Source organism: Myotis nattereri (assembly GCF_964212035.1).
Source record: "Myotis nattereri genome assembly, chromosome: 3".
Taxonomy (NCBI): Eukaryota; Metazoa; Chordata; class Mammalia; order Chiroptera; family Vespertilionidae; genus Myotis; species Myotis nattereri.
Window position 1 is genome coordinate 25,016,831 of NC_138077.1, and position 19,072 is coordinate 25,035,902.

Here is a 19,072-nt window from a genome sequence, read left to right on the forward strand (position 1 = left end):
CATAGCTTATGATAAATATACATATATATTTAAATATATCTTTATTGATTTCTGAGAGAAAGGGAGAGAGAAAGAGAGATAATAACATCATTGATGAGAGAGAATCATTGATTGTCTGCCTCTTGCACACTCCCTACTGGGGATGGAGCCCACAACCTGGGCATGTACTCTGACAGGAACCAAACCTGGGACCCTTCAGTCTACAGGTTGATGCTCTACCCACTGAGCAAAGCCAGCTAGGGCAGCTTATGATATATTTTTACTTTATTTATTTTTATTTATAAAAATATTTTTATTGATTTCAGAGAGGAAGAGAGAGGGAGAGAGATAGAAACATCAATGATGAGAGAGAATCATTGATTGGCTGTCTCTGGCACGTCCCCTACTGAGGGTCGAGCCCACAACCCTGGCATGTGCCCTTGACTGGAATAGAACCCAGAACTCTTCACTCCTCAGGTTGACACTCTATCCACTGAGCCAAACCAGCTAGGGCTTTTTTTTTTTAAAAAAAAATTGATATTCACTGCAGTATTTTGAGTTCATAGATTTAAGCAGTATAGATTCAAAATGTTATGTTCCCAAAAGTAACATGTACATTAATTAAAAGCATGCATCTACAGTTATGACCAAGCTCTTTTTAAAACACAGAAATGTAAAATTTTTAAAAATGAAGAGACTATCGCCCTAACCGGTTTGGCTCAGTGGATAGAGCGTCGGCCTGCAGACTCAAAGGTCCCAGGTTCGATTCTGGTCAAGGGCATGTACCTTGGTTGCCGGCACATCCCCAGTAGGGAGTGTGCAGGCGGCAGCTGATCGATGTTTCTCTCTCAACGATGTTTCTAACTATCCCTTTCCCTTCCTCTCTGTAAAAAATCAATAAAATATATTTTTTTAAAAAATGAAGAGACTATCTATAAATGTCAAAAATCAAATGTGGTTTATACTGGAGACGAATGACAGCTATACGATTGAACTCTTCAAAGCTGGTTACCTAATATTTTTCTTGTTACCTAAACAATAGCAATAGCACTAAAAGAAAATTACACTTGCATTTAAATCACCAATTGAGCATTAAGGAGGTTCTGCAAAAAAGGTAATGCCACTGAAAGGCTTCAAACTTCAAATTAAAAAATCTGCTAGAGGGAGTCCGCGCCCCCGGGCAGGGCGACTTTGCCGGTAGTGGCGATGTCAGGCCGGTCCAAGCGGGAGTCTCGTGGTTCCACCCGCGGGAAGCGCCAGTCCGAGTCTCGGGCCAGCTCCGGTCGCGTCAAGCGGGAGCGAGATCGGGAGCGGGAGCCCGGGAGCCCGGGAGCCCAAGGTGCCGATCGCCCGCGGCAGCCTGGTGCGCGTGAAGCGCGAGGCCCTGGCCCCTGGATGCCCGCCTTGCGGTGAAGCGGGAGCGCGAGGCAGACGAAGACTCCGAGCCTGAGCGGGAGGTGCGATGCGAGGTAAGCCCCACTCTCCGGTCGGATAGGACTCCACCGTAGGAAGAGGGTGGATAGTCTTCGCCGACCCCGTCCACACCTTTGGGAGCCCCTGGAACAGGATTCCCCTGCCGAACCAGAGGGCACAGGTGACTCCTCCCGGGACACCGACACCACCATCAAGCGGCCCTGATGGACCCTTTGATGCAGCCCTTCAACTCGCTGACGCTTCGGGAAGCCCTCGCCAATGATGCCGCCCTCTAGCCAGATCAACAAGGACAACCAAACCACTGACTTGAGGACAGCTGAAATCCCTTGACTGAAGAGGCCAGCAACCTTCTACAGGAACAAGGCTCCTTGTGCACTCCATCCACTATGTTTATAGCTATGCTCGCTATCATTACTTGTCAGTCTTCTTCTGAGTCTTAAACAACCCAATCCGAGAGGTGGCCGCTGATTTACATGCGCTATCATTTAAAAAATAAAAAGGGGGGAATTTGCCGGAAGCCGGTCCATCCTTGCTGCTTGACACAGTCGCTGCGGGGAAGTAACATCTGCACAGCAAATGTTTCAAGGGACCTGGCGTATATGGCATATTGGTCTTAATATGTTTGCTCCCCTCCTTGGCGCTATGTGTTTTAACCAAGGTCACCTCTCCGGGAAAGGTTGTTTCCCCAGGTAGGGATTTTTCCCTGAAGTTAGGGAGGGAATAAAACCCCTTAACTAAGTGCCAGGCAGGTAGTTAATCACTTTAACTACAAACAATCACACTTAAGCTACATAATCTTTACTCCCTGGAATAGAGATAAGAAACGCCCTAACCTTTGGAATAGAAATTGATAGGATTAAAATCAAATGGTATAAATACAGATGTAACAAGACAACAGAAGACAGAACCTGGCTGGAGATCCTGGCTAGAACCTGGCTAGAGAACCTGGCTAGGCTGCTGATCAACTGAACGCTGTCTCCGTGTCATTCCTTCTTTGCCAACTCTGTCCACACCTTTGGGGACCCCTGGACCTGCTGGGGTTGGACCCCAACAAAATGGAATCACACTCAAAGAATGGCCGAGTGGATTCTGAGGACCGGAGGAGCCGCCACTGCCCATACCTGGATACCATTAACAGGAGTGTGCTGGACTTAGACTTTGAGAAACTGTGTTCCATCTCCCTCTCGCATATCAATGCATATGCCTGTCTGGTGTGGGGCAAGTACTTTCAGGGCCGGGGTTTGAAGTCTCATGCCTACATCCACAGTGTCCTGTTTAGCCACCATGTCTTCCTCAACCTCCACACCCTCAAGTTTTACTGCCTTCCAGACAACTATGAGATCATCGATTCCTCCCTGGAGGATATCACGTATGTGTTGAAGCCCACGTTCACAAAGCAGCAGATTGCAAACTTGGACAAGCAAGCCAAATTGTTCCAGGCTTATGATGGTACCACTTACCTGCCAGGTACTGTGGGCCTGAATAATATAAAGGCTCACGACTATGCCAACGCTGTCCTTCAGGCCCTGTCTAATGTTCCTCCTCTTCGGAACTACTTCCTGGAAGTAGACAATTATAAGAACATCAAGCGTCCTCCAGGGGATATCATGTTCTTGTTGGCCCATCATTTTGGAGAGCTGATGAGAAAGCTCTGGAACCCTCGAAATTTCAAGGCACACGTCTCTCCCCACGAGATGCTTCAGGCTATTGTCCTTTGCAGCAAGAAGACGTTCCAGATCACCAAGCAAGGGGATGGAGTAGACTTTTTGTCCTGGTTTCTGAATGCTCTGCACTCAGCTCTGGGCGGCACAAAGAAGAAAAAGAAAACTATTGTGACTGACTGATGTGTTCCAGGGGTCCATGAGGATCTTCACTAAAAAACTTCCTCATCCTGATCTGCCAGCAGAAGAAAAAGGACAGCTGCTTCATAATGATGAGGACCAGGAGACGATGGTGGAGTCCATCTTTATGTACCTCGCTCTGGACCTTCCCTCCGCACCCCTCTACAAGGACAAGAAGGAGCAGCTTATCATCCCCCAGGTGCCGCTCTTCAACCTCCTGGCCAAGTTCAACAGCATCACTGAGAAGGAATATAAGACTCACAAGAAGAACTTTCTGAAGCGCTTCCAGCTCACCAAGCTGCCTCCGTGTCTAATCTTTTGTATTAAGAGATTCACTAAGAACAATTTCTTTGTGGAGAAGAACCCAACTATTGTCAACTTCCCTATTACGAATGTGGATCTGAGAGAGTACCTGTCTGAGGAAGTGCAGGCCGCACACAGGAACACCACCTATGACCTGATCGCCAACATTGTGCACGACGGCAAGCCCTCCGAGGGCTCCTACTGGATCCACGTGCTTCATCACGGGACAGGCAAATGGTATGAATTACAAGACCTCCCGGTAACCGACATTCTTCCCCAGATGGTCACACTGTTGGAGGCATACATTCAGACTTGGAAGAGGCGCGATGATGAGACCAACCAGCAGGGGGCTTAGAGGAGAAGCCAGCCAGGGCTTTGCTTCCAGGGGCTTTGTTGACTATGTAAATAAACCCCTTTGAGGGTTGAATGACCCTTTCACAGGGGTCGCCTAAGACCATCGGAAAACACATATATAATAACATATTGTTTTTGTGATTAATCACTATGCTTTAATTATGTTCAATTTGTAACAATGAAAATACATCCTGCATATCAGATGTTTACATTATGATTCATAACAGTAGCAATATTACATTTATGAAGTAGCAACGAAAATAATTTTATGGTTGGGGGTCACCACAACGTGAGGAACTGTATTAAAGGGTCGCGGCATTAGGAAGAGAACCACTGCTCTAAGACCTTAAAATCTAGTTGGGATGATAAACTGTAAACCCATGAAGAGATAAGAAAAATCCAGGAGTTAAGTTACAATTCACATGCATTGAGGTGGCTGGAGAAGATGATCTTTAATGTCCCCTCCAGCACTACACATCGATTATTCTGTGACAGCTGTAAGAGAAATGTCACAGGGCAGTGCATGATGAATTGCAATTCGGAGGTGCAGACACTAAGTACTGTGAGGTCGAAAAAGGGAGCGACTGCCCAGGGCTGGAATGGTTTAGGAAGACCTTTAAAAAATTCTGAGCTGGCCACAACAAAAGCCCAATTCAATTAGGAGAGCGAGAGACTGATTGTAATACACATTCAGGCCAAGCTGAGGGGAATGAGACACAAAATACTGTAGAGAAAGAGGAAAGGAAAAGACAGAAATTTGGTTCCTGAAACACACAAAGAATACTAAGTAGTTATCATGCTTTTCATCCTTACAATAGATAGTTTTATTGATAGGCAACATTTATCAGCCTTGCCGAGAATCTCCTGTGAGTGAGGAGTCCATTAGAAATGTGTTACAACTAATAGAAAACCTGGCCAATAGTGGCTTAAACCAATAAAGTGGCTTTTTTCTCCTTAAATAGGTAGAACTCTGAAGTGGACGGCTCTTTCCAGCTCTCTGTGACATCATCACAATGGCATTTGCCTTTATTGCTTGCTGCCTATAGTCAGGAGGTGGCTGCTGTTCCTCCATGTATCACATTTGCATTCCAGACAGAAAGCAGGCAAAAGGCAAAGGAGCAAAGAGTGAGAGCAAAATGGCATACCCACCTAGTCTGTGCCCTTTTGTTCAGAAAGCTAAAGTTTTCCTGGAAATATACTTCCCATTTTAACCTGCTGCCAAGGAGACTGGGGAGAAGTGTAATGTGGATGGGGTTAACCAGCCAACCAAGGATGAAGATCAAAGTGTTAAAGCCTTGTGAAAAAAATTACAAAAGATAAAACCAGGGAGTTGCTTTCCTTAAACAGGAAACTTTACCCTGCATCTGAAAAAATCAAACTTTTAAAAAGTTTTTGATAATTGTAGATTCACATACCATTGTAAGAAACAAAACAGAGAGATTCCTGAATGCTTTAACCTGTTCCCCGCCAAAGACAACATCTTGTACAGCAATAATACAAGACCACAACTGGGATATTGACATGGATACAGTCAAAATACAGAACATTTCCATCATCACTAGGATCCTTCATGTTGCTTTTGTATAGCTACACTGAATTCTTTCCTGCCCTTTGCCTCTTTCTTCATTTGTGGCAACCATTAATCCATTCTCCAGCTCTTTAATTTTGTCATTTCAAGAATCCTATTTAATAAAAGCCCAGTGACCGAAATGGCAGGATGACCAGAATGACCAGAGACCAGAACGACTGCAGCCCCTCACCCTCGCCGGCCCCGCCCCCCAGCGGGGACCCCTACCCATATCCGGGGCCCCCATCAAGGCAGGGCTGGCTGGTCCCCACCTGTGCACCAAGCCTCTATCCTATATAATAAAGAGGTAATATGCAAATTGACCATCACACCATCGCACAAGATGGTCGCCCCCACAGGGATCAGGCCTAAACTGGCAGTCGGACATCCCCTTAGGGATCCCAGATTGGAGAGGGTGCAGGCTGGGCTGAGGGACACCCCCACCCCCCTTGCACGAATTTCGTGTACCAGGCCTCTAGTCCTATATAACAAAAGGGTAATATGCAAATTGACCCTAACAGCAGAACGACCACTCAACCAGTCACTATGAGGTGCACTGACCACCTCTCAGTCCCTTTCCCTGGCCGTCAGGCTCCGATCGTCCGATGGCGAATAGGGAACCAGACTAGTATCTTGGGTGGTGACAGGCCAAGGCCCCCACCTTACCACCCGCCCCACACACTGAGGACAACCCATGGTGGGGACGGGGCCAGCGAGCGGGCGGAACGGCCAACCTCTCAGTCCCTCCCCCCAGCCAACAGCCTTCAATCACCCAATGACAAATGGGGAACCAGGTGTGGGTGGCGGGGACGCGGGCGGTGCCAGGTACAGAGATAGACAAACTATAGTTCAGCTCCTGGTCCTGCACTCACTTGCTGCAGAACTCTCAGCAAAGTACCCAGTCTTTTGGAATATCAGCCTCACCTGTAAAATGTAAGCTCCATGAGGGCAGGGACCAAGTCTGTGTTGTTCCCTGTTGTACATCCAGTGCCTAACAAACCTGGCACTGTGGCTCTTGGTGCCACATCAGGTAGGGTATTGAGTATGTTGAGAAAGAAAAAAAGAGCTGCCTTGGACATTCAGAGGCTGGCCTGAACTCACAGGTAGACCACGTTCCTCTCCTGTTGGGCATAAAAAATGTCATAGAGTTCCAACCTCAGACAAGGTTACTCCGAGACCATGATAAAACAAGACAAAGCAAAGCCACTGCATAATTTTGTCTGAGCATAAGTAAATACCAGCTCTCTGTGCTACTCACACAATTCCAGACACTTACTCCCTCTTTTGGCCAAAAGGAGTGACTGCTACTTCTTTACCAATTGCAGCTTTATTCTTTTGCCTCTCTTCCTATTCACAAGATTTATTGAGATTTCCAATAATAGAATTGTCCCTGCTTTCTGACTACATCTAATCTACAGCAAATTCTTGCTTTCTTAGACTTTCTCTAAGTCACCCTGCCAAACCTATGATAATTTTTTTCCTACCAGCCTCTTACTAAAACACTCCAGGATTACTCATGGTCTGTTTGCACTTACTTAAATGAATAATAAACACAATCTGTCTAACTAGTAGTCTTTCTAGCGGTATTTGACTTAAGGGAAATGACAATGTGAATGAAAAAAAATAAATAAGAAGAACACTGTCTCTTGTGAGTTTTTATCAAATGGATAGTTTATTTGCCAAGATACACTGAGGGTGTGTTTTGTGCCAGGCATTTTGTTAGGTTCAGTGAATAATGAAGGGCTCAAACTGCTCTCCGGTAGTTTGAGCCCATGGAACATGCAGAAAAGAACCTGTATTATCCAATTTAATGTTGCCAGCACTGCTATAGAGGCATATTCCACCTATCAAGATGTTATACAACCATATGTAAAGGAGGAGGAGCATCTATTTTTAGATCTATAGTCTCCAGAACTGTAAGATAATAAAGTTGTGTTGTTTTAAGCCACAAAATTTGTGATATTTGTTATGGCAGCAATAGGAAACGAACATAGGATGCTCGAGCTTAATCTTTAAGGTGGAGTGTCCCAGGCTTCTTCTGGGGAGCTTCTTGTGGGCTGTGTGCTTAGAAATGTGACAGGATTTGTCAGGGTCAGATCCTAAAAGGTCTTTCTACGCAGAAAATTGGAAATAATTCAGGAGGTGATCAGAGACCACTGGAGGACTAACAGCAGGGAAGTGTGACAAAATCAGATTTGCATTTTAGAAGGATGGATTGGAGTCTGGAAAAAAAAAAATAATGAATTGGAGACTTCTTAAGTACCCTGGGCAAGAAATGACGAGAGAACTTCTTTGATTATCTGCTGTAAGATGATCTTGCTTTTCCCTTGAAATTTGGGTGAGAACACTTGGGAAAAAATATGAATGTGCTCTTCAAATATTTGAAACTCTGTCATGGGAAAGAGTGGATAGACATGGTCTGTTCTGCTCTATGCTCAAGGAATAAAGTTATAAGGAAACATTAAGTGCACTATTAGGAGGTGTATTCTCATAATTACAGTGGCCTAAAAACAGCATAGACTTCTCAAATAATTATGCCTTACATTGTTCCTTTCATCTGTTCAACAAATATCCATTTGAGCACTTAGGATGAGGCAGGCATTAGGCTTATGGTGGTGAACACAATAAACAAAGGCACTCCTCCATGGAGCTTAATTTCTTTGTGTAATGTGACACTGTTTACAGATAGCTTTTATATAATTATTTCACCAAGAAGCAAGCTCCCAATCCGGATATCTGAAAAGTGGGCGAGGTTGGGTTGGAGTTAACTGGGGCCCGAGAAAATCGGTAAGGAAGATACCCCAACAGGAGAGTTGGAAAGTAGGGCTAAGTCTCAAGCAGCTTTGGATGGTGCAACCCCGCCTTTCCTCCAGGATCCTCGCAGCTGCCCCGCCCCTCGCCCCGCCCCTCGCCCCGCCCCTCGCCCCGCCCCTCGCCCCGCCCCTCGCCCCGCCCCTCGCCCCGCCCCTCGCCCCGCCCCTCGCCCCGCCCCGCTGCTCGCCTGTGCCCGCCCCTTTCTCCGCCCACACCAGCCCTTTAACTCCCAACTCTCGGCCGCGAGAATTGGGTCCTTCTGTCGCGAGATCTTCCGTGTACCGGGCGGTTCGCGGTGGCCGTTGGGGTGGGCGGCGGGTCGTAGTTCTGTTGCGGCTTTTGAGACGTTTGGGTCCTGCCCGGAGGAACTAAGTAGGTTCTGGGAGCCGAGTCCCAGGCTTTTGTGGCGCGGTCTCCGGGGCGAGAGTGGGGCGCACCCCCCGGGCTCGGCCGGCCTCTGGCCGCGTGCGCGCCGCGTGTTCGCTGCGGGTCTTCATCCGAGGTCTCAGCGGCGGATGCGGGGTGCGGGGTCCGGGGGCGTGGGTGGCCCGCGGCGCAGTGACACCGCCCGGGGATTCCTGCGGGTCCGGGAGGGTGGCCCGCGGCGCAGTGACGCCGTCCGGGGGCTCCTGCGGCTGGGGTCCGAGGCGGGGCAGGGGGTGGGGGGTGCCCGGAGCGGCCCGGGCCGCCGGCGTGGGCGCCCAGGTGACATGTCGGGTCCGCGGCCGCGTTGAGGGGCCCGAGAGGGTCTCGCAGACGGGCGACTCCGGAATTCCTTGGTTTTCATATTAAAGAAGTGCTTTCAGAGTAACCAAGTAGGATTGGCTTTTCTTGCTGCTTTACGGGCTTGGCTGCCTTATCAGAGAGGCAGGAGGACGGTGTGTGTGAAGAAGTGCATGACCAGTGACAGGTGCCACGATGTGCTCTTTCTTTTTAGGATCGGGCACAGGCGCCATGGAGTACCTGGCGGACTCCGCCGAGCGCACCCCCGGACACATGTGAGTCGCGCCCCGTTCCTCCATCCCCTTAAATGTAACGATGTTAACGTGAGTCTGAAACTTACTGTGAGAAACGCTGGGTTTTGTTTTGTTTTGTTTTTTTTGAGGGGGCAGTTCTTTGTCTTAAGTGGAAAAAAAAAAAAAAAAGAAAATCCTTATTTCCTGAGGAAATAGAATTGATTTTTACTTGGAAAGTTATTGCAAATATTTGCTTAAAGAGTGTTAATGTATATAGTTATCCTACGTTCTTCTAGATGGGCACTGTCCAATACCGAGCCATTAGCCACAGGTGGCTATTTAAATTTAAAGTAATGAAGATGAAATAAAGTTAATAAAAGCAAACATTCAGCTCCTCAGTCGTGCTGAGCTACATTTCAAGTGCTCAGTAGTCACGTGTGCCTGCAAACATGGCATCACAGGTTACAGGACATTTCTTTGGGACATTGTCAGTGATTCTTTTTTTTTTTTTTTAAATATATTTTATTGATTTTTTACAGAGAGGAAGGGAGAGAGAGAGAGAGTTAGAAACATCGATGAGAGAGAAACATCGATCAGCTGCCTCCTGCACACTCCTCACTGGAGATGTGCCTGCAACCGAGGTACATGTCCTTGACGGGAATCGAACCTGGGACCCTTCAGTCCGCAGGCTGACGCTCTATCCACTGAGCCAAACCGTTTAGGGCGTCATCAGTGATTCTTAAACATGTTCTGCTCCCAGTGCAACCAGGACCCTGACACTCTCATCAGTTACATGGACTCACTAGACTTGCTGCTCTTTGCAGCCTGTAAAAATTTTCTGCTCTGGGTAAATGTTTACATTTCGGCAGTCCCTGTGCTATGCCAAAGCTTTAAAAAAAATGTCTTTGGACTATAATGCTATCCGAGGACGTTAGACATAATTCAGACTCTATACCCTTTGGATATATTTTGAGGCTTTTTGGAATTTTGTCCATCCTTGATTTTTTTTTTTTTTAACCTCAGTATTCCAGGTTGTTCTTTATTGCCTCTGTGTGTGTGTGTGTGTGTGTGTGTGTGTGTGTGTGTGTATATATATATATATATATATATTTTTTTATTGATTTTTTACAGAGAGGAAGGGAGAGAGATAGTTAGAAACTATCAGCTGATCAGCTGCCTCCTGCACACCTCCTACTGGGGATGTGCCCGCAACCAAGGTACATGCCGTTGACCAGAATCAAACCTGGGACCTTTCAGTCCGCAGGCCAACGTTTATTGCCTCTTTGAAGATGGCTTTTTTTTTCTTATTTGATGCTTTTAGGGCAGAAATATTATGGGCCTAACTTGAAGGCTTTTGTTTATTTGTTTGATAGTTTTCAAAACGTAACCAGTGCATTTGTGAAATCTCATTTGTAAACTTTATGCTTTCTTTATTTAAGCTTGTGCTGCGAATGTGGTGTTGTAATTAGTCCAAATCCAGCCAATATTTGTGTGGCCTGTCTGCGAAGTAAAGTAGACATCAGCCAAGGCATCCCGAAACAGGTCTCTGTATCTTTCTGCAAACAATGCCAAAGGTATGGTGCGATACCATTCATCCTACTTAGGGTTGAGATTTATATATAGGAGAGCAACCAGGATGTGCTAGGATTACCAAGGTACATGAATAGAGTACATGTAATTGAGAATTAATTTTTATTTATGTCAGTGTTGCCAAAGATTTTAGAATTTGCAATTTTATAGTGTACTTCTTAGTTTTCCCTGCTAATCTGGTAAAGATGTGTAAAGGTATATAAATTTGTTATTTTTATGTTCAGAGATTAGTGGGTTTGATGTATACAGTTAATATATAACGAGTTGATGTTTGTAAGGGTGTGAACAGTTTAAGGACATACTATTATTATCATGGTAGTTTTTCCCCCTCTTAGTCACTAGAAGCTAAAAAAGCACCTTATATTTTTAGTAACTTAGCAGTGTGTTTTAAAAATTACATCTATAAATGTTCCCGTGTATCTAAAATGACTAGTTGATGGAGGAAAAAGCTCAGTAAATCATATCTGGAATGGTCTGAAAAGAAACTGGATTTGAAGGCTGAACACCTGAAAATTAATGTTCATATTCCTTCTTATTCACTTTAGTTGTTGCCATAAACCACGTATATCTATCTAGTAGGCCATTGAGTAACACAAACCTGCCCAATGAGATTGTTCGTAAAAATTATATGCCTTTGATTTCCCAAATGGATTAGGATTATAGTAGTTCTTAACTTTTTTGGAGGGGAGGGGTTACAAATCTTTGAGAATTTGAAAAATGTATCTCCCAAGCAAAATACTTAAAATGTGTACATATATAAATACATGAAAGTTTGTGCTGTCTCCGGGTTTACAGTTTGCAAGCTTTGCAAGTGTGAGGCTAAATGTATGATAAATATTTGCTATTCTTAAAAGAATGGTGGAATGAAAAAAGCACTGGACAAAGAATCAGGATACCTAGTTGCCTTGGGTTTCTCACAAACTAGCTTTTTGAAACTCTTGGCCAATGAATCACTCTTAGCCTTAATTTCTTCATCAGAATGAAGGAGCTTTATTAGATGACTAGAGGCCCGGTGCATGAGCACTGGTGGCGGTGAGGTCCCCAGGGCTGGCCTGTGGCTCTCCGAAATCCCCCGAGGGGTCCCAGATTGCGAGAGGGCACAGGCCAGGCTGAGGGACCCTACCGGTGCACGATCAGGTTAGCTTTCAGCCGGACCCCAGCAGCAAGCTAACCTACCGGTCGGAGCGTCTACCCCCTGGTTGTCAGTGCGTGTCATAGCGAACAGTTGACCGGTCGCTTAGGCTTTTATATATATAGATATATGAAGCCCTTTCTAACTGAAAACATGCTTACAACAAAGGGACCTGTATAACATTTTTGAATGAATCTTTAAAAGTGTAGCAAAAAAAGTATTTGCATAGCACATTAATTTAATGAGCATTTATTGAGCACTTAATATGTGCTGGGCATGGTTGTAAGTCCCGAGTAGGCTGGGCTAAAAAACTTAAAGCACATGCATAAGGGATTTTAATTTTAACTTAGGTTTTATGAAAGATTTTAAAACTTGAGTTTTACAGTTAAAATTTGGAAAGGGACTTGAAATAGATGATAGTCTGAACTATATTGGTACATAGTATGTGGTACTAATTTATCTTTTTAGTGTGAGAAATAAGCAGTTCCCTGACATTATACAAGTACATTGCAAATCATTTTATTTATTTATTTATTTATTTATTTAATATATATTTTATTGATTTTTTACAGAGAGGAAGGGAGAGGGATAGAGAGTTAGAAACATCGACGAGAGAGAAACATTGATCAGCTGCCTCCTGTACACTCCCTACTGGGAATGTGCCTGCAACCAAGGTACATGTTCTTGACCGGAATCGAACCTGGGACCCTTCAGTCTGCAGGCCAACGCTCTATCCGCTGAGCCAAACCGGTTAGGGCACAAATCATTTTAATGCCATTTTGAGATTCATGGAACTTTTCATCATTTTGTCATCCTCACTGGAACTCTTACTGGTGTTTGAAGAATAAGACCTCTTTAATAGATTATTTTAGATTATCTTTTGCAAATACCCAGAATTTTACCTTTTTAACTAAAGCTACCCTTCTAATTGGAAGTTTTCTAGAACTATTAAAGTATATTTGGGATAAGTGCTTCAGATCAGCCCTGGGTTATTATATCTGGTTAATAATCAGTATTATATCTGCATATTGATGGAAATTTTTTGTTTTTCCTTGAGAAAGGCTGGGTTTCAGTATATTATCTTCTCTCTCAGATATTTCCAGCCACCAGGAACTTGGATACAATGTGCATTAGAATCCAGGGAACTTCTTGCTTTGTGTTTGAAAAAAATCAAAGCCCCTCTGAGTAAGGTAGGTCAAATAGCTACCTTTTTGTAATAATACCTTTTTAATATCTCATTTTTGGAAAATCCTTGTGTAAGTAGGTTTTTCAAAAGTAACTATTAAATGATACTGTTGGTAAGCACCCTTCTACAAATGTTTCATTTTTAAAGTTACATATATTCTTTTTATGAAAGTGAAAATCTGCCTGCTTTGAAAGACTTAATATACAATCAAATTTGTCATTCATTATTTATGGAGAACCTCTTACATGCAATTAATTTCTTGGGAAATATTTGTATAAAACCATTGCTAAACTTTGTCTTTTTCCTTTTTTATTCCTTTAAATCTTTATGTTGTACTGTTTTGTCTTTTTTCCCCTGTGTTCTTGGCAGTTTTCTTTACTTTATCTTCCTGTCTTTGTATTGATTTCCCCCCCCCAGTAGTAATATTTTTAAGCTTCAGTCTTGATGCATTCTGTTCTTGAATTTTACTGAGGGTTTGTTAATAGGTTTTTTAAAATTTATTTTCTATTTTCTGATTTGTCTCCTTTATTTTTGGAGTCAGTTTTTTGTGTACAGTAAAACCTCAATATATTCTGTATTGCTGCAGCTATACTAGCTAATCTAGCTCTCACCAGCCAGGACTTGATTAAATTATCACCTGCCACCGATATCTCCCAAATATGTTGTCTAGAGCTCAGATTTCTCCATAGAGCTCCAGACTAAATGTCTTATCTACTGAACAGCTTCACTTGAACATCTCATAGATAAATCCTCTTAAACTCAAATGTCTGAAACCAAATGTAGCATCTTCTCCCTATTAAATCTGATTTTTTGTGTCAGAAAAATAGCTTTATCTAGATGCCCAAGCTGGATACTTGAGCATCATTCTAGAATGCTCTTTTTTTCCTTTTCATATCTAGTAATTAAATCCTATAGATTTTATCTACTGAATAGCTCTTGGATCTTTTTCTGTTATTTTCAGCATCTCTCAGTTCAGCTCACCTACAACTTCCAAATTATTGAAACTGCCTCTCGTTCTCTCACCTCCTTCTTTAAAATACCCATTTTAGCAATATTGGTCTACGTTCAGTTTCTCACATAGCAAACTGTTCTTGGTCTCTGCTGATCCTGCTTATTTAGCAGTGTATTATCATTGTGGATTCGGTGTTCAGTGCATGAAAAGCCCTCTAATGAATGTTCATTCTTTATTTTATTTATTTATTTTTTGTTAATCTTCACCTAAGGATGATTTTCCATTAATTTTTAGAGAGAGTGGATAGGAGGGGGAGAGACACAGAGAGAAACATCCATGTGAGAGAGACACATTGATTGATTGCCTCCTGCATGTGCCCTGATTGGTGCCGGGAACTGAGCCTACAGTCAAGGTATGTTCCCTTGACTGGGAATTGAACCTGTGACCCTTCAGTGTGAGGGCTGACACTCTAACCACTAAGCACACTGGCTAGGGCAGATTGTCCTTTTATTTGCTGTTTTTGTTGCCATTCCTTTCACGATAAATTTTTATTTTTTACTGGTTAGGTTGGGTAGTGATGCTGATTACAGATTTCTTTAACATCTTATGAAATTTATTTGTTAATGAACTGTTCTTTCATATTTTTCTCCTCATGGTAATTTATGTTTTGTTCTGTTTGTGTTTTATTGAAGGTTCGGCTTGTAGATGCAGGCTTTGTTTGGACTGAGCCCCATTCTAAAAGACTTAAAGTTAAACTAACTGTTCAGAAAGAGGTAAGCTGTGCATAATTTTCTCAGCATGGTTAAAATATAGGTAGTCAAAATGAAGGGGCTATTGGTAAGTTACTTTATGACTTGAACAGCTTAAAAGGACATGAATACACTCTTAATTTAAACTTTTGTTTTCTTTTGAATCATTTGAATCAGAGCAGCAGTTCTCAGCCTGTGGGTCGCGCGCGACCCCTTTGGCGGTCGAATGACCCTTTCACAGGGGTTGCCTAAGACCATCCTGCATATCAGATATTTACATAACGATTCATAACAGTAGCAACATTACAGTTATGAAGTAGCAACGAAAATAATTTTATGGTTGGGGGTCACAACATGAGGAACTGTATTTAAAGGGCCAGAAGGTTGAGAACCACTGGCATAGAGGATTGGGTCACTAATAATAGCAACCATTGCTTATGATTAATGGGCTAAGATAATCTTATTTTTGTGTTAACTGCTCAATTTATTTGGTTTGCTTAATACCCCAACTTGGACCCATAAGATAATCTTTTCAAAGTTATTTATTTATTTATTATTTTATTTTTAAAATATATTTTTATTGATTTCAGAGAGGAATGGAGAGGGAGAAAGAAACATCAGTGATGAGAGAACTATTGTTCGGCAGCCTCCTGTACTCACCCCCACACTGGGGACCAAGTCGGCAACCTAGGCATATGCCCTGACCAGAAATTGAACTGTGACCTCCTGGCTCATAGGTTGATGCTCAGCCATCTGGCTGGGCTCAAAGTTATTTTTATTAGGAAAAAGATTGAAGCTGAAACCGGTTTGGCTCAGTGGATAGAGCGTCAGCCTGCAGACTCAAGGATCCCGGGTTTGATTCCAGTCAAGGGCATGTACCTTGATTGCAGGCACATCTCCAGTGGGGAGTGTGCAGGAGGCAACTGATCGATGTTTCTCTCTCATCGATGTTTCTAACTCTCTATCCTTCTCCCTTCCTCTCTGTAAAAAAACAATAAAATACATATATTTTTTAAAAAGGGAATTAATTAGCGGGGATATTTTAATATTGCCATTTGCCCTTTCTCTATAATAGAAGTGTGAGAAATGAAAGGAAATTAGTAAAATGCATATGAAAAATAATATATAAATTTATTAATAAATAAACAGTAACAAAAGGATATAACAACAACAGAGGCATGATATAAAAACGACAAAAACATGATATGAAAACAACAAAAACATATGAAAACAACGAAAACATGATATAAAAACAACAGTGATGCAAACAGTGACTGATAAATTGATTAAACTTATTCTAATATCTCCCTTTATAACACATTAAGAGTGAAACACTTTCAGAGTGCTTGAATTGGTCATTTATATTGGGAATGAAAGTTTCTTCCATCGAGAAGTAAATTTGCAGCAATTCCTGTAGACGGTGTGGGTAAAACAGTACCACCACAACCTCTAATATAATGTATTAAAACTTTATTGTGGGGAGCCGCTACAGTGTTTTGGACAGGTTCAAGCCTTGGACTGATGAGAGGGCACAGTCCTCTCATTGCCACATGCAAGTCCCAGCTTGGAGGGCAGGGCCCTCCCAGCACAATTATAGCCAACAGCTGTAGTTGTAAGCTTGAACCTATGGTCCGAACACGTGGCCCCACGTGCCTGAGTGATGTAGGCTTGATAGAGTTCAGGTGCATGTAGTTGAGTAGGATTGAAACCCAGGAGAATGTTGTAAACATCTTGGTCATGCCCTTACTTTGCCTCGTGGCATCTGCTATAAAATAAAGACATGGCTGTGGGCATGGTCGCTATCTCTCAGAGAAGCAGTGTCCCACCGAGATCCAGATTTCATTCTCTTGTCTGTCTTTTCTAAGCCTTTCAGCTGCCCCCACTCAGGTTCACCCTTGGCCGTGGTGGTGCGGCACACTTTATAAAGATATGCCTCCACGCTCCGAGGGCGGGTTCCTGCCTCAGACCCCACCCTTACAGGGAACAGCTCCGGGAAACAGCTCGGGGGGAGGGTGCAGTTGTGTTTCCAAGACAACCCCTGCAGGACTGACTTCTTTCTGGTTGGTCACGGTTCTGGCCGTGATGTTACACCCAGGGTTTTTATATAAGTAGATATGCAAATACTAGAGGCCTGGTGCATGAAATTTGTGTACTCTGGGGGATCCCTCAGCCCAGCCTGCACCCTCTTGCAGCCCAGGAGCCCTTGGGGGATGTCCTTAGTGCTGCCGCGGAGGCGGGAGAGGCTCCCACCACTGCCGCTGCCCTCGCCAGCTGTGAGCCCGGCTCTGTGGGAACACACTGACCACTCGGGGGCAGCTCCTGCATTGAGCATCTGTCCCCTGGTGGTCAGTGCGCATCATAGCGACTGGTCGTTCTGCTGTTCGGGTGATTTGCTTATTAGCTTTTTATTATATAGGCTGTCCTATATAATAAAAGCGTAGTATGCAAATTGTCCCCTCGACCGGGAGTTCCTCTGGAAGTTTGATCAGGGGGTGGGGTTGGCTGGGGAAAGGGAGGGCGTACCCTGCCAGCAGCTGGCAGCTGCTAGGGACCCTGCCAGTGCACTAATTTCATGCACTGGGCCTCTAGTATAGATATAAAATTCTGTAAAAAAAATTCTCAACCATTTCAACTGACAGTGGTAAATTTGAAATGTTAATATAGTAATAAATACTACAAATTAAACCTGTATATCTTTCTTGAAATAGTATAACTTATTTGTATGACTTAAAGTGATTGTTGATATTCTCAAAGCATTAATGGGAAAAAATTTTGAGTTACATATTAAAAGTGCCCTCTTTTAAGAAAATGATTTGTTATTAAACAAAAGGAAAGGATGAAGGAGTATGATTGTTTTTGTTTTTTTTTTAAATCAGGTGATGAATGGTGCTATCCTTCAGCAAGTATTTGTGGTGGATTATGTTGTTCTGCCTCAGATGTGTGGAGATTGCCATAGAGTAGAAGCTAAGGATTTCTGGAAGGCTGTGGTTCAAGTTAGGCAAAAGGTAATGAAAGATGATGAGTGAATCCTCCAGTTTGTATATCTTCGTCAGTTACAAAGAGCTAGTAAAACCTCCTTTTCCCCTTTTTTCCAAATCCTTTATGCACCAGGGCTAGTCCCTGGAGCATCACCTTTAGAAATATATCACTATTGCATTTTAGATAATCTTTAAAAATTATTTTAGTTTTAAAATCAGTGTGCTATATCTATATATAGCTCTTTTTTTTGCATTTCATCTATTAATTTAATAATGCATTTATGTTTAGACTTTGCACAAAAAAACTTTCTACTATCTGGAACAGTTAATTTTGAAATATGGAATGCATCAGAATACACTTCGTATCAAAGAAATTCATGGTGAGTTAAAATGTAAAATCGTTTGAAATGATGTCAGAATTTTATTTCAGCTAACCTAAGGACTCTTTTATTTTTACTGGTAATATCTAAAATAGTACTGTTAAAAAGAACTTTCTGTTAGGAAGAAAAAAAAAAAATCTTAGTTCTTTATCTGGACTGTCCAGTATGTAGCCAGTAGCCATATGTGACTATTGGATACTTGAAATGTGCCTAGTGCAACAGAGGAACTGAATTTTAATTTTTTTTCTGTTTTAATTTAAATGTATACTAAGTAGCTAGCAGATGAGCAAACCAGTAACTACATTAATAGATTGTCAAGTGCTATGATAGAAAATGTCATTGGAAATTTGTTTTAAGCAGAGATCAGTTTTTGATGGGAAGAAAGTTATTTTTGAGACCTCTAAGTTATTCTGTTGTTTTTCGTATGCCTAGTGGCATTTATTATGGACTAGAAGCCCGTTGCACGGAGATTCGCACAGTAGGCCTTCCTTCCTCTGGCTGCTGGCACCGGTTTTCCTCCGGCACCGGGGACCCAGGCCTTTGGTCTGGCCACAGCGAGGCTAGGCTTCTCCGCTGCTGCTGCAGCGGAGAAGCCAAGCCTCTTCAGTCATCAGTCTTCAGTCCGGCCGGAGCCTTCAGTCTTTGCTCCGTGCCTGCATATACAAATTAGCCGTCTTTGTTGGTTTAATTTGCATACTCATCCGATTGGCTGGTGGGCATAGCGGAATGATGCCAATTTGCATGTTTCTCTTTTATTAGTGTAAGTATATTAAATCAGAAGACTACACTTAGTAATAATAAATAGTGATAAATAAATGATATAATTAGATTTCTTAAAGATGGAATTTAAAATTTTT

The 19,072-nt window shown here is 43.0% G+C and overlaps 1 protein-coding gene and 1 pseudogene across 4 annotated transcripts in view; both read left to right on the forward strand.

The window, feature by feature from the left end:
* Positions 1-19,072, forward strand: part of NMD3 (NMD3 ribosome export adaptor) — a 101,338-nt gene that overhangs the window by 63,563 nt on the left and 18,703 nt on the right. Inside the window, exons 1-7 of one of the 3 annotated variants that reach the window (XM_081086781.1) lie at positions 8,554-8,664; positions 9,230-9,290; positions 10,688-10,822; positions 13,064-13,160; positions 14,801-14,881; positions 17,734-17,862; positions 18,125-18,215. In XM_081086781.1, the coding sequence (XP_080942907.1) occupies positions 9,247-9,290; positions 10,688-10,822; positions 13,064-13,160; positions 14,801-14,881; positions 17,734-17,862; positions 18,125-18,215 (577 nt within the window). In that variant the 5' untranslated portion in view covers positions 8,554-8,664; positions 9,230-9,246. Of the gene's footprint in view, positions 1-8,553; positions 8,665-9,196; positions 9,291-10,687; positions 10,823-13,063; positions 13,161-14,800; positions 14,882-17,733; positions 17,863-18,124; positions 18,216-19,072 lie in introns of those variants that run through there. The other 2 variants (XM_081086783.1, XM_081086782.1) reach the window with 2 other exon arrangements.
* LOC308515989 (ubiquitin carboxyl-terminal hydrolase 39-like) lies at positions 1,186-3,912 on the forward strand (annotated as a pseudogene). The gene is made up of 2 exons: positions 1,186-1,448; positions 2,487-3,912. The product of its transcript is annotated as a ubiquitin carboxyl-terminal hydrolase 39-like (transcript).